Below are 26,421 nucleotides of genomic sequence, written 5' to 3' on the forward strand. Positions count from 1 at the left end.
CACACACACACACACACACACACACACACACACACACATATATGGGTCCTAGACTTCTTAACAAACAGGCCGCAGTCCGTGAGGATCCACAACTTCTCCTCCACCATGACCCTCAGCACTGACTCCCCTGAGGGCTGTGTTCTGAGCCCTCTCCTGTTCACTCTGCTAACATATGACTGTGCACCTACCCATCCAGACTGTCATATTGTTAAGTTTTCAGATGATACAGCTGTGGTGGGATGCATCACAAACAACGAGTCCAGCTACAGGCAGGAGGTGGAACACCTGGAGAGCTGATGCAAGGAGAATAACCTTTACATCAATGTGAAGAAGATGAAGGAGATGATCGTGGACTTCAGATGGAACAAACACACCTACCCCACAAATATAGGAGGATCTGTGGTGGAAGTGGTCTCCAACTACAAGTACTTGGGTGTGCACCTGAATGACAACCTCAGCTGGGGAAACAACACTACCAGCCTGATCAAGAAAGCACATCAGATACTCTACTTCCTCAGGCAGCTGAGGTGAGCTGGTCTGGGAAGCTCAGTCCTCACCGTTTTCTATAGGTGTGCAGTGGAGAGCATCCTCTGCAGAAAGAAAAGCTTTGCAGAGAGTGGTGAAGGCTGCACAGAAGTACGTTGTAGCCAGCCTCCCCACCATCACAGACATCTACACTTCCAGATGCAAGAAGAGGGCCACCTGCATCATGAAGGACCCCACTCACCCAGCACACACAATTTTTGCCCCGCTCCCCTCAGGAAGGAGGTTGAAGAGCATTAAGTGTAGAACCACTAGACTCAGGAACAGCTTCTACCCTGAGGCTGCTGTTCGGCGTATTGTTTTTGTACTACTAGTGCTTAGTGTGTTTTTAGTTAACGTTTTTCTTAGCTCATATTTTAGATCTTATTACTGTTTCTTTTACATTTTATACTTTTGTTGGATGTAACTGGGACCCTGTGTACACAATTTCGTTCCACAACATGCACGACATGTGGTGCGTATGACAAGTAAAGACACTACGACTCTGACTCTGATATACACACACACATATACACACGCATAAAGGCTAAAAGCAGTCAACAAAGAGGTTGATTTTCTACCATAACGTGGTCAGGTGGTAGTTTGCCATCAATTGTAGAACTTTGTTAAAGGGGGTGACAATAAAACCTAAGAGGTCAAAAACATAAATTAAGTACATAGTCAGATAAATTAAATTAGCTTTAGCTTAAATAGTTTGTAACCGTTATAAAAAAAATCAAACATGTATACATACTGAAGAGAACTGCAAATAGACTGAACAGAACTTGAACAGAACCACAAAAACAGACTGAACAGAACCTGAACTGAACCATACAGACAAACAGAACATGAACAGACCATGAACAGAACATGAACAGAACCTGAACAGAATGGTGCGCGTAGTTACTGGTATAATTCAACTCAAACCGAGCCAGTACTAAAGACAAAACCACCACTGCCGCTGGAGCGATTTGTCAAAAAGTAACAAAGATACCCTGATGCATGCTCAATAATCCAGGTAGCAAAGATACCTTAAAATACATGGAGGAGGTAGAAAAGAGAGCCTTGACGTCCTTTTCAGGGACACCACCAAGTCATTGGTTCAGGTATGTTGACGACACCTGGGTTAAAATCAAATCTCAGGAAGTCCAACATTTTACTGACCACATCAACTCTGTGGATAAATACATCAAGTTCACACGAGAAGATGTAAAAAATGGCAGATTGGCTTTCTTGGACTGTGAGGTCTCAGTCTCTGATAGAGGACATTTGCAAATTGAGGTGTACCGCAAAACCACCCACAAAGACCAGTATTTGCAGTTTGACTCCCATCACCCTTTGGAGCACAAGTTAGGAGTCATCAGGACTCTGTATCACAGAGCAGACAGCATCCCCACGAGCTCAGGAGCCAGGCAGAAGGAGAAATCCCACACAAGACAGGCTCTAGAGCAATGTGGATATCCTAACTGGGCCTTCCTGAAAGCAGAGAAGAAACCCAAACAGGACTCCAGTCAGCCAACAGGTGAAAAGGAGGAACCCAGACCCAGACCAGTGGTCATTCCATATGTTGAGGGAGTATCAGAGAAACTGAGACGTTTATTTTCTAAACATAACGTCCCAGTGGCTTTTAAACCCCAAAATACATTACGGCAAAGACTGGTTCATCCCAAAGATCCAGTCCCCCGGCACAAACAGAGTAATATTGTGTATGCTGTTCAGTGTCAGGAGGGCTGTGATCAGTCTTACATCGGGGAAACAAAACAGCCACTGGCCAAAAGGATGGCCCAGCACAGAAGATCAACATCATCAGGCCAGGACTCTGCGGTCTACACTCATCTCCAGGCCAGCGGTCACTCTTTCAGGGATGACAATGTTCACATCCTGGACAGAGAGGAACGATGGTTTGAGAGAGGAGTAAAGGAGGCCATCTTTGTGAAAAGAAATCGTCCATCGTTAAACAGGGGTGGAGGCCTCCGGGTTCAACTGTCCCCCTCTTACAATGCTGTGATTGCTAGTATCACTCAGCCCTCTGTGAATAGTAAACAGCCATCAGTGTGCTAATGATCCATTGTTAGGCTGATGGCCCTTCTTGAGCATGTGATCAGCTGGTTTTGGTTGTCAGCAGCAAAACTGGTTGATCCACTCTGAGACGGTGCTATTTAAGAGACTGAGCTGAATACAGCACCTCAGACTGAGGAAGTCTCTCTGATGAGAGACGAAACGTTTCTACATTTTTTTGTTGATTTGCTTTGTTTTGTTGTTTTGAATGTCCAGAGGACCAGATTGAACTTTTTTTAGATTTTTCTACCTGGATTATTGAGCATGCATCAGGATATACCTTAAAATAGTTCAAATAAATTCAACCAAAGATGTCTTTTAATTACTAAAGGTATGGTCTTTTATTTGGCTTACTTATTGAGTACCGTTTTTAGCATATTAAATAAATACATGATTGGGAAGATCACATTGACCAGGATAAAAAACATTAGTTAAATCAGCCGTTAGCTCTATGGAGTCTTGCATTGTAAGTGCTGTGATTTTTTGCTGAGGCGTTTAAACAGCAACTAACACGTCCAACAGTATTTTAAAACAAAAAGGCAACTCACCGTCGAGTAGATGATAGAATAGTTTCAAATTTTGCTGATTGTAGGTCTCGCCAAAGTTGTACTAACAACAACAGCAGAATGCAGCCACAACACATCCAAACAGTGAGCAGCAGTCTTGACCCAGCAAGCAAGGGGTGACCCGATCCAATGTTCTGTCAGGTCCAGACAGAACCATCACTTGGTCCGAATCTGGACCAAGTGACCTCTGGCTTAAAGCGTACCTGCAGCCAGACTGGTTTTGAGTGTCACTGCTGCACGATCTGTTCCCGGACACACCCACACACACACAAAAAAATTTAACCGGAAGTACATGATCGGTACTGATCGGTACAGCTCGCATTCGACGTGCCCCCGGGTGCAATAACTGCGCCCAGAATCTTCTTATCTCTTGAAGTGTATCTGAATAATTGCGCATGTGCAATTTTTAACGAGAATCTATGGATTACATTATTGCACCCCCAGGGGCCAGAAATATGTCACCAATCAGACAACGTTTTTGAAAGAAACAATTTAACTCATCATTAACTATAAAATATTTATCTTACACAACTAAAAAATATATACATATATTTTGAAATATTTTTTATTTTATCTTTTTTTTTTTTTTTTTTTTAAGTCTTCAATGTAAAATGGTGAGTGGTTTCATTGGATGGGCGGTGCTCGAGCGCCCCCTGCACCTAGGGACAATTTAGAGTTATCAATCAGCCTAACATGCATGTTTTTGGTCTGTGGGAGAAAAATGGAGTACCCAGAGAAAGTCCACACATGCATGGAGATAACATGCAAACTCCACACAGAAACAACAAAGTCCATGCTCAATAATCCAGGTATACAATCCAACATTTTTCAGTTAGGTCATCTGGACAGTTTTTTTTTTTTTGTGCTGAAACGTTTTGTCTTCGATCCGGAAGACTTCATCAGTCAAGGAAACACACAACACAAAACTGGTTCTTCCCCAACAGCTTACTCCAAAGTGGAACTGGTTGAAAACAACAAAGTCCATGCTTCCTTGACTGTGTTTCCTTGACCGGTGAAGCCTTCCGGATCAAAAGCGAAACATTTCAGCACAAAAAAAGAAACTGTCCAGATGACCTGACTGAAAAATGTTGGATCCACCCAGAAAGGCCCCCCGGGCGAGATTTGAACCGGCAACCTGCTCACTGAGAGGCAGCAGTTGTACCAAAGTGCTGCCTTGTTTAAGGCAAGGCGAGGTAAATTCATCTATGCAGCAGGACCCAGAGTGGGGCAAATGAGGGTGGAGGCAGGTGTGGGTGCTTCACCTTTCCCACCCACATTTTGATGTTGCCTGTCCAGGTAGTTGGACCAGAGACCTTTTGATCACAGTCCCACCTTCTCTAACCTCTGCTCCACCACTCCCCACTCTCGGTGGTTCAGCCTCGGCCCGGCGGCAGGGGCTCTCCACACCGGCTGAAGCCAGCTATCAGAGACCAACCAAGGATCTGCAGCGCTTCAGTATCGTCACATCTAGGCAGGATTCTGACTTGGAGACGTTCAGTCATAATCCCACAGATGGTAGCTCTGCCCCAGTGGCTCCTCAGCTAACCACATGCACCAAATGTCTGAACATGCGGTTCCTCTCATACTGAGCAGGATTGCTGCTGAGACAACTCATCATCAGTAGGGTCAATCTAACAAGTCCACATGTGACGGGTCCACATGTGAAGAACCTAAAAACTAAAAGCATCTTGTTTGGTTCTGGTGTGTGAAACAACTAATAATCCTGTATTTGCTGATGTGAGAGGTCCAAGCGATTCATAATGTGTAAGATGGTCCGGCACATTCTGTGAAAGTGATTTATGGACAGGAAGGAATACTTCTTAATGTATTCTGTAAGAAACTGGACACCAGTGGAGTGAATAAAGAATCAAAACAACTTACGTTTCTGTGAGATACACAAAGCTTTTATATAAACATTCCCAAACATTTTTACCTGCATCATCATGAAGGCTCATCCTTGTTGATTTTAGTGAAACATTGTTCAGATCATCTCAGATTGAACATGATGGGGTTTGATCAGCTGCGTTTCCTTAGTCTACGTTCACACTGCAGGCACATATGACCCAAATCTTATTTTATCTGCCCGTATGCAACCCATACCAGATTTATTCACAACAGACTGAATGTGAACATCTCATCTGAATCAGGTCCATATCTGATGGTCTTCAAATAACCTTCAGTCTGAACGCTCATGTCTCATTTCATACAATTCCATGTCAGTGAGGTGGGCTGAACAGACCCATCCAAGTATTAATAATTATGATAACCTTGTGCAGTTTAAATCCTGGAACACCGACGTCTTCTTGAACTGATCCACACGTGACTTTGTTTCTACCTTCAGTGCCTTGCTCCTGTTGCAGAAATCCAATGCTGCACCGGAGGAGGCTAAATTCACTGCAGACACTGGATCAAACAAACATGTCAGATAATAATTTTCACAAGTTAACATGGCGTCCATGTCCATAGTTTCCATGAGCATAGCGTGCTGTGTGTGACATCACATCTTCTTCCTCGAACAATAAACAATCCACTCTGGCCTCTGATGGAGGTCACATGTTCATGTCATGTGAAGAACCACTAAGAAACATGAAGAACATTAAGACCTGCAGCATGAACAAAGCCTTTGAGTCCCAAATACCTCAATTTAATATGTTAACAAGCTTCTGTGAGTTTTGTGTTTTGACATTTCTGTGCTCCATAAGCAGTTATAACTTTCTCCTGCCTTAAAACAATCAGATCAATACAATAGTTATTGAAATAAACCCCTCCCCACCCCCCATAAAGAAATTGTGATAATAATGTTTAAAGCCTCTGTATTTGGTCCTCCTGCAGGTGTTTAACCGAGAGCTGTGCATGCGTCAACTCAGATACTCGGGGATGTTGGACACCATCCGCATCAGGAAGCTGGGGTATCCAGTGCGACACACCTTTGAGGACTTCCTGTCACGATACAGAGTCTTCCTGAAGACCAACATCTGTGACCCCAGAACTGTTAAGTCTCCTGTTTTTAATTTTTACTCTTTATTTTTATTTTTTTATTGTAAAATCTGGAAACCAGGGATAATTGGGACCTCTCTTAAAGTGATTGTGCAGTTTTGTGCAAAATTTAATAGCAGTTATTACCTTACCTGTTATAGATAGCTCTTTAATTGATTTCAACCCCTGCGGGGTTGTTTTGAGGCTACAGACTGGGATGCACTGTGCCAGCCACATGGAGAGGACATCATTGCCAGGACTGAGTGTGTGACTGACTATATAAACTTCTGTGTAAACAACACCATCCCCACCAGAACAGTGAGATGATTCCCCATTAACAAACCCTAGAGCACCACTGACCTGAAGGAACTACTAAACCAGAAAAAAAGAGCCTTCAGGGAGGGAGACAGGGAATTATTGAGGAGTACACAGAAGCAACTAAAAGTCAAGATCAGAAACAGCAAGGAGGTGTACAAGAAAAAGATGGAGAGCAAGCTCCAGCAGAACAATATCAGAGAGGTGTGGTCAGGGATGAAACAGATCACAGGCTTCAAGCAGACGGCGGATCAGAAGGATGGAAGCCTGGACAGAGCCAATGAACTGCACACATTCTTCAATAGGTTCAGTTCAGGAACAAGCTCAGCATGCTCCTCTCTTTCCCACAGCCAAGCATACATACCACCCTCCTTTGACCCAAGGCTGTCCTGTCACACCTCAAATATTGTATCTACCACCTCGCTCATGGACCATTCTTCTTATACATGTTGGTCTTCAACCAAATCAGAAGATGCTGATACCTCCTTTGCTTCCCCCCTCCGCGTCTCTAGAAGTCAGGTGAGGAAGCAGCTGGAGAGACCGAACCGGAATAAGGCTGCAGGTCCAGATGGTGTCAGTCCCAGAGTCCTGAAGGTCTGTGCAGAGCAGCTCTGTGGGGTTCTGCTGCACCTCTTCATCCTTAGCCTGACCCAGGAGAAGGTTCCAGTGTTGTGGAAAACCTCCTGCCTTGTTCCGGTACCAAAGAAAACTCACCCATCAGTCCTCAATTACTATAGACCTGTTGCTCTGACATCCCACATCATGAAGGTCCTAGAGAGACTTCTGTTGGCCCACCTGACTAAACAAACAAGCACATATCAGGACCCACTGCAGTTTGCTTATCAGCATGGACTTGGAGTTGAAGATGCCATCATACACCTGCTTTTTGTGAGACTCAAAGGTTGTGTAACTAACCAGGTGGTCAGTAGCTCAGGAGCGCCACAGGGGACTGTACTCTCACCATTCCTTTTCACTATGTGCACCTCAGATTTCCATTACAAAACAGACTCCTGTCATCTGCAGAAATATTCAGATGACTCTGCAGTGGTCAGGTGTTTCAGAGATGGACAAGAAGATGTGGTGGACCGCTTTGTGGCATGGTGTGGAAACAATCATCTCATCTTGAATGTGAACAAAACAAAGGAGATGATTGTAGATTTCAGGAGAAACAGGAACAGGTCCAACCCTATTTTCATCATGGGAGAAGAAGTGGAGGTGGTGGAGAAGTATAAATACTAGGGATGCACCGATCCACTTTTTTTAAACTTCCGATCCGATCCCGATACCTAAATCTGAATATCGGCCAATACCGATCCAGTTCCAATATCATCATCATCATTGATTTTATATGAAGCTGTAATAATCTCCTCTCAGGTACAATTTTGTACAAATCTATGCATGCATGTCCAAAAAGGCAACTTGAGGTAAGTTTTATTAATGTTGGATAAGTTTTAAAGTTAGAATTAAATTCTGCTAACACAAAACATGTTTTTGTATTCCTAGCTTTAAAGTAGATATTAAAGTGATTAATTTAAGTGATTGTTTAAAGTTATTTTATATTTTTTTAAATAAGGGGCAGATATAAGAATTATTTTTCTTCTTTCTGCACTATTTTCATTCAATGTTTTCTTTTTGATGATTTTTTATTTTATTTAGTTTCTTTTAAATGAATGAATAAATGAATTAAATTAAATTAAATTAAATGTTAATTGTCTTCAAACATCTGCTAAGTTCATGGCATAAACCAACAGACATGTTCCTGTTTTTAGTTATTTACATTACTTTATAATGTAGCTGTTTTTGTTTTTAATATATATAATTTTCAAATCATGTTTTTTTTTATGATTGTCTACTGTTGTACTGATGAATATCTCATGGAGGGTAAACTATATCTTGGATGCAAGAATCAAACTGAGAAATCCTTCATTTTCTAAAACTGATAGTAGTTGGTCATTAATTATGATGAAGTTTAGCAACTTCTCTGTAAACATTCGAGCTCCGTGGTTTCAGCGATGTCTTCTTCTTGTTCAATCCGAAGCAAGCAGCCTGATTTGGGGTAGCCGCGCTCAGTCTGTCCTTCCTCAGAGACGGGCAGACTGAGCGGGGCAGATTGGACGCGGCTGGCCGGGATCGAGTCGTCTGTTTTGGGTTGAGCAAAGAGCAGCGCCCCGCTGAAGTCCCGGAGCTCGACTGTCCAACGTAAAACGAACTTTACTGCGGTTTAATGTGGCACTATGGCTCTGCAGACACTGCATGTTGCTGTCTTGTTTTGTGGTGTTTCTAGTGTAAAATACTTCCACACAGCGGACATGTTTAGATGAAAAGTTTGTTAGCTGTTAGCCACAGTGCTGCTAACTCAGCCCTCACGTTGTAGCTGGCTGCAAACTATGAACTGGATTTCCTGAATGTGAGGCGGGTCTTATTACTCTGGGTTCATGAGACACGCCGCCGTTCAGGAAATCCATTTCATAGTATGAATCCAACTGCAGTTCAACCACAGACATGCATGGATCGGAAATATCGGCAGGTGGATCGGAAAAATCCGATATGTAAATTATGCTGGCATCGGAGGCCGATACCGATACTGGATCGGATTGGCCCCATCCCTAATAAATACCTTGGAGTTCACCTGGACAACAGACTGGACTGGAAATGCAACAGTGAAGCTGTCTACAAGAAGGGACAGAGCAGACTGTACTACTTGAGGAATCTGAAGTCCTTCAATGTTTGCAGCAAGATGCTGCATATCTTCTATAAGTCTGTTGTAGAGAGCACTATCTCTTCTGCCATCATCTGCTGGGGTAGCAGCACCAGAGCAAGTGACTTAAAAAAGATCAACAAGCTCATAAAGAAGGCTGGTTCAGTTCTGGGGACTCCTCTAGAACCTTTGGAGATGATTGTACAAAGAAGGATCCTTCATAAAAAGAAGAACATTATAGACAACCATCAGCATCCTCTTCATCAGACTGCCATACAGCAACAGTGTGTCTTCAGTCAGAGGCTTCTTCAGATCTATTGTAAGACAGACCTCTACAAGAGATCCTTCCTGCCCACAGCCATCGGCATCTAGAACAACTCTTTAATGAAACCAGGATGATGAGTTACAACAGCATATATTTTCCATCTGGGATTAATAAAGTATTTTTGAATTTGAATTAAATTTGAATGTTTTTAGTCTGTGGGAGGAAACCAGAGTACCTGGAGAAAACCCACGTAGCACAGAGAGATCATGCAAACTCCACCCAGAAAGACCTCAGTCCGAGATGTGATCCAGTGACGTTCTTTCAGGGCGGCTGTGGCTGAGTGGATAGAGCAGTCGTCCTCCAATGCAAAAGTTGGGGGTTCAAACCCCACAGCAGTCAAATGGCAAAGTGTCCCTGGGCAAGACACTGAACCTCTCATTGCCTCCGATGTGTGTCCCATTGGTGTATGAATGTGATAAATCACTGATTAGTCTCTTTAGAATGATTTTGTTCAATTAGCTTTGTAGAGATCTAGTAGAGTGCTGTATGAATGGGTAAATGAGGACACAGATTGTAGTGTAAAGCGCTTTGAGTATCTCAATAAGATAGAAAGGCGCTATATAAGTACAGTCCATTTACCATTTCTGAGAAGCAACGGTTCTACCAACTGAGCCACCACTCCACCCCCTTTTTTCAACAATGCCACACATTTGATTTTATCTTTACAGTTTATGATTCATTGCAAATGCAGCTATCTGTAGCACTTCCAGTATTTCTGCTGCAATAACTGTGTAACACAAAGCATTATGCTTTCTAATTGAGAACATTTAAAAATGGAGATCTATCTGCAACAGGTGACATATTAACTGTTCATAACCTTTTCAAACATCTGCTTTTAAACTAAAACTATAAATGTTTGGCCGTCCCCACAGAGTGGAGCTGGAGCCTGCTGTGAGGCCATCTGCCAGGCTGTGATTAAAGGACAGGACGAGTGGAAAATGGGCAGGAGGCAAATCTTCCTCAAGGTACCAAAACTCATCAGATGACACTGGAACAAGCAGCTGCAGTCGTTTCAGGACAGCGGACATGTTTCTAAAGTGTTTTTCTCAATCACTGAACTTATTGCTCCAGTGGAATAAAATGAGCATGTTGTGATTTGAACCAGGAAGCTCACGACGCTGCTCTGGAGCGGTTGCGGGAGGAGGAGCTTAGCAGGGTGGCCGTGGTGATCCAGAGGGTCATGCTGGGACACAAAGACAGGTGAGCTGCAGGAAGTAAAATGGAAACTAACCACATGTCATTTCCTGTGGAAGTGCAGCATGAATGCTTAAAAAATTCTGCTGAAAGCTGCTGAACAGGTTTCATCTCTAAACTGTTTATGACAATTGAATTTGAACAGCTGACGTTTACTGAAAGCAGGGAAATAAAAGCAGAAATCATTAGAAATGTGCCCAAAGGCTGAAGAGAGCAGAAATGCACAGAATAAGCTGAAATAAGTAGAGAAGCTGAATTCATAAAAAAAATAAAAGCTGAAATAAAAAGTACCGTATTTTCTGGCATATAAGTCGCACCTTTTTGCCTAATTTGCATACCCTACGACTTATACGGCGAAGTGACTTATTTATGAATTTTTTCCCATATTGACTGAGATATGGACGTTTTCATTCATTCTGACATGAACACTACCTTTTGTGGCCACTAGAGGTGCTAGAGGATGTACTAGCTCTCCAGGCTTCTGATAATATTCATTCTGACATGAATACTACCCTTTACAGCCACTACAGGTGCTAGCGCTCTAGGCTTCTGACGACTACCGGTAGGCGTATCTGTTATTCCAAAACCCACTAAAACCCCTCCAGCCCATTACACATTATGCCCCAGTTTAAGGAGAAAATAAAACCTTGCAACTTTTTACCTGCCATTATCCCTGGAGGATTAACAAAAACCTCCAGCCTCTCGACATCTCCGTTAACCGGAGCTTTAAAGCTGCCCTGCGTCACCTGTGGGAGGAGTGGATGGTAAGCAGAGACCACAGCTTCACCGCCACTGGACGGATGCGCCACGCCACATTCCAACAGGTCCTCGGCTGGATTGACAAAGCGTGGACCTCAGTGAGTAAAGAGACAATCCAGTTGGGGTTCAGGAAGGCTGGACTATCAGCTGGAGCTGGAGCTGGAGCTGACATGGAGAAGGACTCTGACAGCCCCGGGGAAGAAGAGGAGGTTGAGGCACCCCTTCATCTTCCTCGGGAGTTGGCAGAACTCTTTGCCAGTGACACCGAGGACGAAGAATTCGAGAATTTGAATGAAAAAACAAAAAAACAAACAAAAAAAAACCAAGTAAAACAAATAAAATAAACAAGTGTTTCTGGTATTATTTATGACTGGGTGGGCGTGTAATGTTAAAGCTGCTTCATTTCGCCATGTTTTGACCATTAAAGTGCATTTTTTAAGGAATAGTTCAACTGAGACACACCTTTAAAGCCGAACAAACAAATATTTTTTTCAGGTGGTTATCTTGTTAAATTTAAAAGAAATGCCGCAGCCAGTTGCGCTGCGCGTGCCCGCTTTGCAGCACCAGAGCAGCGAAACTATATTTGCATTCAGCTGATTTGACCATTAATGTGCATTTTTTAAGGAATAGTTCAACTGAGACACACTTTTGCTATAATGTTGAACAAACAAATAATTTATTATAAGTGTTAATCTGGTTAAAGTCCTCCCAAACAACTGTCATTTTAGCAACAAAGCGATTTTAGGTACAACACCGGCCCACCGGCCCACATTTCCAGGTTGTCAGCAGTGACGCATAAAAAATGCAACACATCTGTGGTGACGCATAATATGTGCGACTTATACGGCGAAGCGACGTATTTATAGATTTTTCCAAATTATTAGACATATTTGGACATATGTGACTTATACTCTGGTGCGACTTATAAAGTGGAAAATACGGTAAATTTTTTAAAGAAGCTGAATAAAACAAACAAACAAAAAAGAATAGAATGTAACAGAAAGAGGCTAAAAGGAGCATGAAATAGGGGCGGCTGTGCCTGAGTGGTTAGAGCAATTGTCCTTAATGTGAGAGTTGGGGGTTCAATTTCACAAGCTGTCACATGCTGAAGTGTCCCTGAGCAAGACACTAAACCCTTCATTGCCTCCAATGTGTGTCCCATCAATGTATGAATGTGATCTAAAGCTCTGATTAGTCTTTGTAGAGATCTAGTAGAGTGCTGTATGAATGGATAAATGAGGGCACAGATTGTGTTGTAATGAGCTTTGAGTGTCTTAATAAGATAGAAAGGTGCTATATAAGCACAGTCCATTTACCATTTAAAATATAAATTATTCCAAACAAGCACAAAAGTTGGAAATTAGCTCAAATAAAAAAGGCTAAAATTAGCAGAAAGCTAACTAAAAAAGTAACTGAAAAAGCCAAATTTAGTATAAATAAGCTGAAGAAAGCTAAATCAGAACAATAGCTGAAATGATCAGTAGAAGGCTTGTAAACAGCTCAAAGGGATGTGAAGAGCTCTATTCATTTTCAATTAGAAAAACATGGCAGACAAAGCTAAATATTTAAAAAAGTAAGAATTGCACAAACGCCAAAAGTCACAGCAGGAATGTCCTGAATGAGCGAAATGTTTTGATTCCTGAACTGTTGAAAAAACACAAACCTTACGGGACAAGTTATGAAAAATGTACAGAAGAAAAATGGTGAGAATGATTCAGAAACATTCAGACGATGAGAGATCTTGACTGAACATCCTCAGCTTTATCTTTCACTGCAGTAACAAATATCCATATCAGCACAGCACATCTGCAGATAGGGTGATTTTATGGTGACAGAGTGGAACGTTGCATAAGAAGACACAAAAACATAGCTATTGAGGAAATTTCTTAGTTGTTGGCATGTATTATTTTTTTCAGGAAGTGTTTCCTGAAGAAGCGAAGGGCAGCTGTGGTGTTGCAGAAAAACTGGAGAGCTTGTAAAGCGAGGAAAAATATGATGAAGGTGTGTTGTTTGAAAACTTCCTGTTGGATTCAGAGCTAGTGGCTGACACAACAATCTCACCTTGAGGCTTTTGAAATGCTTTCTTTGTTCTCTGCTCCTTCTAGCTTCGACACAATTTGGCACGGCTGGTGTCAACAATCCGAAGTCGGACACTTCAGTTTCAGTACCACAGACAGCAGAGAGCAGCGATTGTCATGCAGAAACAGGCAAGCTCCAAATACTAAACACAATGTAGATTTTTGATTTAAGCACTACAGAAAATAAATGGTATGCTGGGTGAACAAGTATTCAAGTTGAAAACATTTCCAGTTGTGAAACATGAAAATCCATCCTCTTTAGGGTTTTACTCATCAGGACCTAAGATAAAGGATCAGATCTTTATTAGATGCTCAGATTGTTCAAATTTAACCTTAAGTAAACAAAAAGACACAACAGACCCCATCGTGTTCTTATTTGTTTCACCAAAATGAAGCCCATATGGAAATGCTGCATGTAAATAAACAAAGTCCTCTCATGCTATCTCCAGGAGACTTGAGAGGTTCAGTCTCCTCCAGGCTATGCTAATCAGATGTTTTAATGAACTGATCATCATCAGTTTGGTCAGTTTGTTGCTCTGCAGCGTACAGGTGCATTAACACAATGACAAGATGGAAAGACATCAGCACTGACTTTAGAGAGGCAGCTGCTGCTGCCCATCAGTCTGGGAGAAGTTAAAGGTAATTTCCAAACAAGTTGGAGTCCATCATTATTCACAAGTGGACATATTTAGGGTGTCTGCCAAGCTTTCCAGAATGAAGGTCCCAGCAAATTCACCCCAAGATCAGACCATGCAAAGCTCAGAAAAAAAATGCATAAAACCCAAGAGCTCCATCTCAGACTCTACAGGCCTCAGGTCACCGGTTAAAGGTTAAAGTTCATGACGAGAGTTAGAAAAAGACTGAACAAGTGTGGCTTGTTTCCTGTCTTCATACTAGTGCTTAATTTAAGTCAGATCCTGCCGGAACAAGATCGAGAACTCTCTCATTTTGACCGCTCGGATCCGGCAACTCAAATCTCCGCCCCTAAAAGTCCAAAGTCATTGCACATTTTTATTTTTATTACTTATTAAAAATACAACGAGAGGAGACTTCGCCCAGTCTGTGGAGTGGATGTTCCGGCCGCACCACGCTCCTGCCCAGCAGGCGGACTGCATGTCCAGCGGGGAGCGTCTTCATCCACCTTCAGCTGTGCGCCCTGGTTGTTTTACGCGCAGCGTCTCCAGACAGCTCTGCAGGACGCGCGCACAACTGCTGTGTCAGAATTCCTGCTTACATGACCGCGATGCATAACATTTCAGACATAATAAATAAACTTACAGTAAAAAATAATAATAATACAAGTGAAATGTTTGATGTGTATTAACATCACGTATCAAAACAACGGCACTAATTTGTCAAAATAACAGCTATCAAAATGTCAAAAAGACAATTTATTATCTAAAATAAATGGATGGATGGATTGTCCTTAGCTGGACAACTGAGAATTGAAGCACCTGAAGGCAGTGGCAATTGAGATTGGAGCAGAACAACACGTAGGACTGAATTCAGCAGAGTTCGGGTCAGACAGTGTGTGGGTGGGGGTGTGTGGGAGGGTGGGGTGTTAGGACGCTCAACAGAATAGGAGCTGCATTCACACGCAGGCTTGTTAAGTGTTGTTGCTCTCTAAAATAGTAATTTCAATTCAACCTTTATTTATACAGTTTGTCAGTCTCATTGAGCCTCAAGGACTCATTTACAAGAGAAATCTGTTTTTAATGAATTTAATAAAATGTTTACAGATGTTTAACAACCTGTTAAGATACACCAAAATGCAGGAAATGGCATCTCTTTTATTCAAAATTTTCTGGGGGAGGACCCACGAACACAACCGCCAACCAACCCCCCACCCCAGCCGGACCGCCTGCTGTTTTTGTTCCGGCATCAGTTTACAAATTGAGCCCTGCTTCATACAGAACATGGCAGCTCGACGTAGGTTTGTGAAGTTCCTTCTTAATGCACCTCAAGACTTCTGGAACAATGTCCATTGGACATATTAGACAATAGTAGAGATGTTTACCCATAATGCATAGAACCATGTCTGTTAAAAACCAAACCCAACATACCAACATCTCTACCTACCAAGGGTGGAGCATGGTGGTGGAGAGGTGATGATTTGGGCTTGGACAATGATCCCAAACATCAGATCTATGACAGATTGGCTGAAAAACAAAAGAATCAAGGGGCTGGAACGGTCCGGATAAAGTCTAGACCTCCATCCATCCATCCATTATCTTTACCCGTTTATTCCATTTTGGGTCACGGGGGTCGCTGGTGCCCATGTCCAGCAATCACTGTGCGAGGGGCGGGGTACACCCTGGATGGGTCGCAAGTCCATCACAGGGCCACATAGAGACAAACGAGACAAACAACCATTCACTTTCTCACTCACACCTAGGGACAATTTAGAGTTACCAATCAGCCTAACATGCATGTTTTTGGACTGTGGGAGGAAACCGGAGCACCCGGAGAAAACCCACGCATTCACGGAGAGAACATGCAAACTCCACCCAGAAAGGCCCCTGGACCGGGGTTTGAACCAGGGACCTGCTCGCTGAGAGGCAGCAGCTCTACCAGTTGCGCCACCGTGCTGCCCCAGTCTAGACCTCAACTTGGCTAAAATGCTGTGACTAGACCTTTGCAGATCAGTGCAGAAATGATTGTCTCAAACTTCAATAAACTGACGCAACGCTGCAAAGAAGAGTGAATTCACCAACACCCACATGAGAGACTTCTAAAGTCCTCGTACAGAAACCACTACTGAGAGTTTCTGATAAGAAAGCAGATTCTAGCAGCTGCTGGATCATGGAGTGGACTTTTCATTTTGTTTATGTTTTTGTGTAAAAAGTAATGATTCATTTGAATATATTGTGTGTTTCTGAACAATGAGGATACATCTGAATAATACTGGAAAAAAACAGATGGCCTGATTCTACCTGATAATACGTCTCTACATTATTATATTGTAAATTTGTTCATATCTTTACAGTTTTTTGTCATTTAGTTCTCATTTTTTTCTGCTGAACTGACTGTAGGTGCGGGGCCACTTGGTCAGGAAAGACTATCAGCTAAAGAGACGACAAATGGCAGAACAGGCACTCCTCCAGGAACAGATGGTTGCAGAAATTCAGCAGCGACTGCAACACGTTATTGCCGAGCAAGCCACTGAAAAAACAGAGGTTGTTAATGAACTCATTTTACCGGAGCCAAGAAATGAACGTGATTCTGTGGAAAGCACATATGAAGAGCTCATTTTCACTGAGGCAGAAGACGAACAGCAACCAGAACCAAAGCCATTAGAGTTTCAGGTTAGGGGGTGATTTTTGTTGCTTCATGAGTCTTACATGTTTTTAGGCAATGCGCTAACTGGCAGTAATGTGTTATATTGCTTCTGTTTGCCCGCGACAGGCTGTTAAAGAGCCAGACGAGCAAACCACTGGGAGCTCGGCGCAGGCCATGGATATCATCATCACTCCAGCTTCTCCATCATCAACCCCAACGCCCTCACTGGAGGAGGAAGATGAGGAGGAGTTCTACGACGGCTTTGACGATGAGAGTGACTTGTTCTCTTTCTATAATTTCAGTAAAAAGCACTTCCAGAACAATGTGAATCACAAGCACACCTCTCAAAGACTGAAGGATCCCCTCCTGCACCACGAGGACGAGGCGGACGCACTGGTGAGAAGATTCAAAGACAAATCCAGCATCTGGCTTACTTTCTATTACTGCATAAGTCAAGAAAGAACCTAGAGTTAGGGGCGATAGGGATATAGAGTCGGCTAGAACCTAGAGTTAGGGGCGATAGGGGCGCGATGCCAAGCACTGGGGGTGCTTGGCATCGCGCCCCTATCGCGCGGCCCCCTGGTGGGGTGTGCCCTTGCCTGCCGGCGTGCTTGGGGCTCTTGGTGTCGGGGGCTGGGCACTTGGGCGTGTGTCGGCTCGGCCTGGTGTCTGCCTGGTGGGGCTCGGGTCCTCTGGCCCTGTCGGGCCTTGGCCTGGGTGGTGTGAGTCCTCGGTGCCCGGGCCTCGGTGCCCGGACCTGGACCTACATCGGTGCGGCGGGTTCCGACGGAGGCCTATGAGTGTGTCGCTGTTGGCCCCGGGGGGTCACTGTATGTGGTCGCTGGTGGGGATCTTCCGGTTCTCCCCTGTGGTTCGTTCTGGGGGGTGGGTGAGTGGTTCGTCCTGTGTGGGTGGCTCTGGGGGCTCCGCGGTCGGGGTCCCTCCTGGGGGTCTTGGGCTCTGGTCCCCCCTTTTTCGTCTACCTCTGGTCTTGGGGGTCGGGTCTCTGCTTCTTCACAGTTACTATTAAATGTTCTATTAGAGAAGCCTTATACACTTATGCATGCTCACAACCACACACAAATAGAAGCAGGGATGCTTATGTAGGCTTTATATGTAGATATATAGATATATAGATATGTATGTGAATGTATATTCATGTGTATGTATGTATGTATGTATGTATATAGGTGTAGGTATGGGTATATATATTTATGGAAACTTACTGCAAAGCCATGAATATTTTAAGTTCTTTATACATATGTATTTTGTTGCTATGTTTTGTCGTGTTCTTTGCAGGTGAACAGACAGTGGCCGGGTGTTTTGACGTGTGCTCTCTTTGTGTATATTTCTTATATTTTGGAGTCTTACATTGTCTTTTCTTTCTTTCTATCCTATTAAAAAAAAAAAAAAAAAAAACCCTACACTAGATAGTCACTAGAATAAATATTTCATAATAATGGTGTGGAGAGGATGGCTGTAAGGGGAGAAGGGAAGCCATCTAGAAAAAAAAAAAAAAAAAAAGAAAAAAAAAGAAAGAACCTAGAGTAACAGCTATCAGGAGGTTTATTTTACTGTACATCAGAACAATTGCTTCAAGCAATAGAACGTGTCTCTCTTGTAAATGAGTCCTCGTGACTCAGTGAGACTAATCTGTATATATAAAGGTTGAATGAATGGAGTCCAATCCTGGTTCTAAAGATCCACGGTCCTGCATGTTTTAGGTGTTTTCCTGCTACAACAAACCTGACTTGAATCAATGGGTGGTTAAAAGGGTTCTGCTGATCATAAAGAGATGATTTAGCCATTGAATCAGGTGTGTTGGAGCAGGGAAACAAAACACGCAGGGTATTGGTCCTTGACGTCCACTGTCCAACATGTTTTAAATGCTTCGCCCACACTTATGACATGAATCAATGAGTGATTAGCAGGCTTCTGTAGAACACAGAGTCCATTTTACCATAGAATCAGGTGTGTTGCAACAAGGAAATAGGTAAAACATGCAGGGTAGTGGCCTTCAAGGGCCTCTATCCTTAATGTTTTTAGATGTTTCTCTACTTCAGCACATCTGATTTGAATCAATGGGTGGTTAACAGGATTCTGCAGAACATAAAGAAGTAATTTAGCTATTGAATTGGGTGTGTTGGAGCAGGGAAACAAGTAAAACATTCAGGGTAGTGGCCTTTATGGACCAACCTTAGATACCCTTGGCTTAAACAATTACTGTAACTGTTTTATAAGATAAATGCATTCTTGAAGTTTATCATTCAAACGTAATGTTTCAGTTTTGTTTTTAATTATTCAGCTTTCTGCAGCATCTCATTCAGTGTCTGCTTTTTGTTTTTCAGGCGAGTCAGACAGTGTCATGGATTATTTTGCGTTTCATGGGAGATCTGCCGGAACCAAAATCAGCCGACTCTATATCCCAGATCTCCAGCAGCACTATTTCACAGAGCACCATCTCCAGCCTCCTGCCTCACAAGCAGGGTCGCAGGCTGAGCAGCCTGGTGGGACTGGACCAGGTGTGTTTGTTTTAATTGTTGTAAAAAATAAACATGTCCAGCAAGAGTCATAACCTAACATCTAACAACCATGTGTTTGTTTTTACAGAAAATACTGCGAAAGAAGAAAAAGCACAGTGGTGCAAGCAGAAAAGCATCAGCTATTCCTGAAGAGGTCGTTACAGTCTTCACCATTCAGTCATTGATTGTCCCCCGTCATGGAGAAAATGGGGAATATATCCTCCGCCCATCAGTGTGTTATGAGCATGCTAGGCGTAAGAAAAGTGTGAAAAATTTAGTGGGTATGCCAAAATCCAAGATAGCTGCTGCACTAAATGTCATAAATGTCTGTCCATGTTGTGAGCATTACTGTATAACTTGAAAAATTTGTTACGTGCCAACTTTGATGTTGGTGTGGTTGCATCTAGGGGTAAAAAAGGTCACTATCGAAAATTTGGTTGCCAATCAAAATCCAAGATGACCACCACCATATACAGTGAGGAAAAAACGTATTTGAACACCCTGCGAATTTGCAAGTTCTCCCACTTAGAAATCATGGAGGGGTCTGAAATTTTCATCTTAGGTGCATGTCCACTGTGAGAGACAATCTAAAAAATAATCCAGAAAAAATATCCATCCATCCATCCATTATCTTTACCCGTTTATTCCATTTTGGGTCACGGGGGTCGCCGGTGCCCATGTCCAGCAATCACTGTGCGAGGGGCGGGGTACACCGTGGACGGGTCGCAAGTCCTCCGGAAAAAACAATGTATGATTTTTTTTAGTAATTTATTTGTGTTACTGCTGCAAGTATTTGAACACTTGCCAATCAGCAACAATTCTGACTCTCAAAAACCTGTTAGTCCGCCTCTAAAAAGTCCATCTTCACTCCACTTATTATTTTAAATTAGTAGCACCTGTTTGAGGTTGTTAGCAACAACCAACCTTATCATTTGAGGAAACTATGCTTTCTAGTTTTCATATTGCACAAAAGTATAGTGTTGTCAAATGATTGGGGTGGCCAAAGTCTAATCTGTGGTGGCCAAGGTCATCTTTAGCCACCCCCTGGCTCCACCATTTTTCCTGGTAGTGAATAAAACTGCTCCTTCCACACGGACAAGCAAAAAAAAGTCTCCCTCTGTTCTTCTCCACAGAGTAACTCCTCCCCACTTCAATATGTTGCACCAAAAACATTTAGGTTTACTTAAATTATGTTCAAATCCAGACCAGAAAAACACTGCTCTCCAAAACTACAAAACATTCACTATTCAAATGCCTCAGTGACGGGGGACATCGATGTGCTGCTCACTTAAATATCTTCATATTGTATGATGGGGTGATGATTGTTTGCGTTGTCCTCATCTTAACTAGCCAGAGAACTTCACAGACAACGAGGACCTTCTGATAGGAGAGGGACCGACGCTGCATCGCCCGCTTACATCCCTGGAAAAATTGCACATTATTGTTGGATATGCTCTACTGAGAAAAGGCATACGGTACAAAGTTTATAAAAGGGCTTTAGATTCTCAAAAATAATCATAATGATTTGCAAATAAGGGGCTAATGTTTTTTGGTTCTTTTCCTGGACGTGCAGAGATGAGATCTACTGTCAGATCTGCAAGCAGCTGGTGAACAACAAGAACAAGAGGAACTGCACGCAGGGCTGGATTCTGCTCTCCATCTGTCTGGGGATCTTCCCTCCAACAAGCTTCTTCCAGGAGGTCAGTTTGATCTTAATGAGATCTCTGACAAGTCAGAACAATAGACCTTAATTGATGAACGATCACTTCAGCTATAAAAATGAGACCAAAACATACTGCAGGCTGTTTAGGTTTTATCATTGTTTTATTACTGACACACGGACGTTGTCAGTTTATTTATGCTGCAATGCATTCTGGGTAAATAATGTAGACAGGAACTGAGCTCACTGAGCTCCACTTAGCTTAAACGTTAATTATGGACGTTTTCTAATGTTCAGCCATTTAACTTGAACAGTAGCGTGTCTACAGAAAAGGGAATGGATGAATGACTCAGCTTTCATGTTAGTTCCAGACCTAATATGTATTTGTTTACTCTGGTCCTAATGCTGTTGCATTTAAAAAAATTAGCAATTGCAAAAAATAACCCACGATATCCCGAGTTGAGGTCAGCAGCACACCACCTCCACTATAAATAGTATTGGTGGTGTACCGCTTTCCCCCCCGAGAAGCCAGATGGTGGACCAGAATCGCCTCAAAGCCGTATGGAAGTCATTCTCCTTAGCTTCTCCAAACTCCTCCCACGCTCAAATTTTTGCCTTAGCGACCACCCGAGTCGCATGCCGCTTGGACTGCTGGTACCCATCAGATGCTTATGTTTCAGGGGTCCCACAGGCCAAAAAGGCCCGATAGGACTCCTTCAGCCTGACAGCATTCCTCACCGCCGGTGTCCACCACCGGGTTCGAGGGTTACCGCCGCGACAAGCACCGACAACCTTGTGGCCACAGCTTCGATAAGCCACCTTAACAATAGAGGTGCGGAACATGGCCCACTCGGGCTCGATGTCCCTCGCCTCCCCCAGGACGTGTTCGAAGATCTCCCAGAGGTGGAAGTTAAAGCTCCATCTCACGGGAGACTCTGCCAGAAGTTCCCAGCAGACCCTCACAATACGTTTGGGTCTGCCAGATCTGACCGGCATCCTCCCCCACCATCGGAGCCAACTCACCACCAGGTAGTGGTCAGTGGACATCTCCGCTCCTGTCTTCACCCAAGTGTCCAAGACATGCGGCCGCAGATCAGATGAGACGACAACAAAGTCTATCATCGAACTGCGGCCTAGGGTGTCCTGGTGCCAAGAGCACATATGGACACACTTATGCTTGAACATGGTGTTCGTTATGGACAATCCATGACGAGCACAGAAGTCCAATAACAGAACACCACTCGGGTTCAGATCAGGGGGGCCATTCCTCCCAACCACACCCCTCCAGGTCTCACTGTCATTGCCCACGTCAGCATTGAAGTCCCCCAGTAGAACAAGGGAGACCCCAGGAGGCGCAATCTCCAGTACCCCCCTCCAAGGACTCCAAAAAGTGTGGGTAATCTGAGCTGCTGTTTGGAGCATAAGCACAAACAACAGTCAGAACCCGTCCCCCCACATGTAGGTGAGGGAGACTGCCCTCTCATTAACCGGGGCGAACCCCAACATACAGGCAACAAGATTGGGGGCAACAAGTATGCTGAACTCCTGCTCGGCGCCTCTTGCCAAGGGCAAATATAGAGTGAAAGAGTGTCCAACATCTCTCAAGGAAACTGGTTCCAGAGCCAGAGCCATGCGTTCAGGTGAGTCCGACTATTTCTAGCCAGAACCTCTCAACCTCACACACCAGCTCAGGCTCCTTCCCCACCAGAGAGGTGAAATTCCACGTCCCAATAGCCAACTTCTGTAGCCGAGGATCAGACCGCCAGGGTCCCCGCCCTCGGCCACCACCCATCCCAAATTGCACCCGACCCCTTTGTCCCCTCCCACAGGTGGTGAGCCCATGGGAAGGGGGACCCACGTCTCCTCTTCGGGCTGTGCTCGGCCGAGCTCCATGGGTAAAAGCCCGGCCACCAGGCGCTCGCCCGCATGCCCCACCTCCAGGCCTGGCTCCAGAGTGGGGCCCCGGTGACCCACATCTGGGCGAGGGAAGATCAAGTCAATTTCTTTTACTCATCATAGGGTTGTTTGGGCTGCACTTTGTCTGGTCCCTCACCTAGGACCTGTTTGCCTTGGGTGACCCTACTAGGGGCATAAATCCCCTGACAGCATAGCTCCTAGGATCATTGGGACACTCAAACCCCTCCACCACGGTAAGGTGGCAGCCCATGGCGGGGGTGTATATATATATATATATATATATATATACACAACTGGATTCCAAAAAAGTTGGGACACTAAACAAATTGTGAATAAAAACTGAATGCAATGATGTGGAGGTGCCAACATCTAATATTTTATTCAGAATAGTACACAAATCACAGATCAAAAGTTTAAACAGAGCGAATGTATCATTTTAAGTGAAAAATCTGTTGTTTTCAAATTTCATGGCATCAACAAATCCCAAAATAGTTGGGACAAGTCCATTTATACCACTGTGTGGCATCCCCCCTTCTTCTTACAACACTCAACAGATGTCTGGGGACAGAGAAGACCAGTTTCTCAAGTTTAGAAATAGGAATACTCTCCCATTCATGTCTAATACAGGCCTTTTAATGTTCAATCATCTTGGGCCTTCTTTGTCGTACCTTCCTCTTTATAATGCGCCAAATGTTCTCTATAGGTGAAAGATCTGGACTGCAGGCTGGCTATTTCAGTACCCGAATGCTTCTCCTACATAGCCATGATGTTGTGATTGCTGCAGAATGTGGTCTGGCATTATCGTGTTGAAAAATGCAGGGTGTTCCCTGAAAGAGATGACGTATAGATGGGAGCATATGTTGTTATAGAACCTGAACATAGTTCTCTGCATTAATGGTGCCTTTCCAGACATGCAAGCTGCCCATGCCACAAGCGCTCATGCAACCCCATACCATCAGTGATACAGGCTTCTGAACGGAGTGTTGATAACAACTTGGGCTATCCTTGTCCTCTCTGGTCCGGATAACATGGCGTCCCAGTGTTCCATAAAGAACTTCATATCGTGACACATCTGACCACAGAACAGTCTTCCATTTTGCCACACTCCATTTTAAATGACCCCTGGCCCAGTGCAAACGTCTGAGCTTGTGGAGCTTGCTTAGAAATGGCTTCCTCTTTGCACTGTAGAGTTTCAGCTGGCAACGGCAGCTGGCACGGTGGATTGAGTTCATTGACAATGCTTTCTGGAAGTATTCCTGAGCCCATTCTGTTATTTCCTTGACAGTGGCATTCCTTTTTGAGGTGCAGTGACGTTTAAGGGCCCGGAGATCACGAGCATCCAGTAGAGTTTTACGGCCTTGACCCTTACGCACAGCGATTGTTCCAGATTCTCTGAATCTTTTGTAAGATGTTATGCACGGTTGATGATGATATGATGGGGCGGTTGTGGCTGAGTGGTTAGAGCATTCGTCCTCCAATGCAAGAGTTGGGGGTTCGAATCCACCTGCAGTCACATGTCGAAGTGTCGCTGGGCAAGACACTGAACCCCTCAGCCTCCGATGTGTGTCCCATCGGTGTATGAATGTGATAAAGCACTGATTAGTCTCATTAGAATGATTTGTTCAATTAGCTTTGTAGAGATCTAGTAGAGTGCTGTATGAATGGGTAAATGAGGGCACAGATTGTAGTATAAAGCGCTTTGAGTATCTTGAAATTAAATAGAAAGGTGCTATATAAGTACAGTCCATATACTATTTACCATAACTTAAAAGTCTTTGCTATTTTACGCTGGGTAACACCATTCTGGTATTGCTGCACTATCTTTCTGAGCAACATTGGTGCAATTGGTGATCCTCTTACCATCTTGGCTTCTGAGAGACACTGACACTCTGAGAAGCTCTTTTTAAACCCAATCATGTTGTCAATTGATCTAATTAGTGTTAATTGGTTTTCCAGCTGTTCGTTATATGCTAAATTTCCTTTTTCCAGCCACTTACTGCTACTTGTCCAAACTTTTTTGGGATTTGTTGACATTGTGAAAATTTGAATCTACATATTTTTCCTTTAAAATGTTACGTTTACTCAGATTAAACTTTTGATCTGTCATCAATGTTATATTACGAATAAAATATTGACATTTGCCATCTCCACATCATTGCATTCAGTTTTTATTCACAATTTGTCTAGTGTCCCAACTTTTTTGGAATCCGGTTTGTATTTGTATGTATATATATATATGTAGGTATGTATATATATGTATGTATGTATAGATATGTATGTATGTATATGTATGTATGTATATATATATATATATGTATGTATGTTTGTATGTATGTATATATATGTATATACATGTATGTATGTATAGATATGTATGTATGTATATATATGTATGTATGTATATGCATGTATGTTCATATATTTATATATATATATATATATATATATTTCTGCCAGGGAGACAGAAAAGTGGGTGAAGAATTTATCTGACAGACAGCTCAACCAGCCAGAGACAGAGATTCTTGCCAGGGGACTGAACTTTGCGGTTGCACCAAGTAGAATTCCTCTGGTGGAGATGATCACAGCTACTGAGTCAGCCATCCGCAACAACAAAATTAAAGAGGCTGAAGCAGAACAGCTCAGAATCAAAGTTTCATCCTGCCTCAGCAATGCCAAACCACCACCTTCCAACATCAGTAGAGAGGAGAGGGACGCACTCACCACTCTTAGCAAGGACAAAAACATCATCATTCTCCCAGCAGACGAAGGTGCACAGTGATTTTGAACCAGAAAGACTATCATGAGAAAGTTATGACACTCCTTAGTGACGTAAACACTTATGAACCTCTGAAAAGAGATCCAGGAAGTGGTTACAAGAAGAAATTGATAGATTGCCTGAAAATTTTGGAGCAGAACAAGGCTACTGACCGTTTTCTGTACCACAGACTGTACCCAGGGGAGGCCACACCTAGTCTGTATGGTTTACCTAAAATCCACAAACAAGGTGTACCTGTAAGACCAATCGTTAGCATGATTAACTCTGTCACTTACAATGATTCCAAATATCTGGCGTCTGTACTCATCCCTTTTGTTGGCAGCTCAGAACACCATATACAGAACACCATGGACTTTGTGGATAATGTGAGGGATGTCATCATGGAGACTGATGAAACAATGGTCTCTTTTGATGTCACATCACTCTTTACGTGCATTCCCGTTGATGATGCAGTAGAGGTGGTCAGTTTAAAATTAACATCAGACACCACTCTGAGCAGCAGGACCACACTTTCTACAGAACAACTGTGTCAACTCTTGAAACTGTGCCTGCAGTCAACCTACTTCACATATGGGGAGCAATATTATAGGCAGAAACATGGCTGTGGGGTTCAGAAAGATGCAGAATTGCGTCAATGTGTTCATTTTGAAGCTGAAATTGTCATTCTGTTTGTGTAATTAAGCTGTAAGCAGAGGGAATAACGCATTCATTCTGTTTGAAACTCTAGCATGAACCGGGGTTCGTGGTTCGACCCGGTTCTGTTTATTGGACTCGAC

General features: G+C 43.3%; 1 protein-coding gene across 1 annotated transcript in view; it reads left to right on the forward strand.

Annotated features, from left to right (window-relative positions):
- Positions 1–26,421, forward strand: part of LOC119414867 (unconventional myosin-VIIa) — a 246,919-nt gene that overhangs the window by 54,329 nt on the left and 166,169 nt on the right. The window contains exons 18-28 of the mRNA XM_037681988.1: positions 5,979–6,137; positions 10,333–10,425; positions 10,566–10,660; positions 13,330–13,414; positions 13,519–13,620; positions 16,524–16,796; positions 16,897–17,166; positions 19,119–19,292; positions 19,381–19,446; positions 20,643–20,767; positions 20,866–20,992. Coding sequence (XP_037537916.1) covers positions 5,979–6,137; positions 10,333–10,425; positions 10,566–10,660; positions 13,330–13,414; positions 13,519–13,620; positions 16,524–16,796; positions 16,897–17,166; positions 19,119–19,292; positions 19,381–19,446; positions 20,643–20,767; positions 20,866–20,992 — 1,569 coding nt within the window. The remainder of the gene's footprint in view (positions 1–5,978; positions 6,138–10,332; positions 10,426–10,565; positions 10,661–13,329; positions 13,415–13,518; positions 13,621–16,523; positions 16,797–16,896; positions 17,167–19,118; positions 19,293–19,380; positions 19,447–20,642; positions 20,768–20,865; positions 20,993–26,421) is intronic.

The sequence above is a fragment of the Nematolebias whitei genome, chromosome 9, assembly GCF_014905685.2.
Source record: "Nematolebias whitei isolate Nwh7 chromosome 9, NemWhi1, whole genome shotgun sequence".
In the NCBI taxonomy this organism is placed as follows: domain Eukaryota; kingdom Metazoa; phylum Chordata; class Actinopteri; order Cyprinodontiformes; family Rivulidae; genus Nematolebias; species Nematolebias whitei.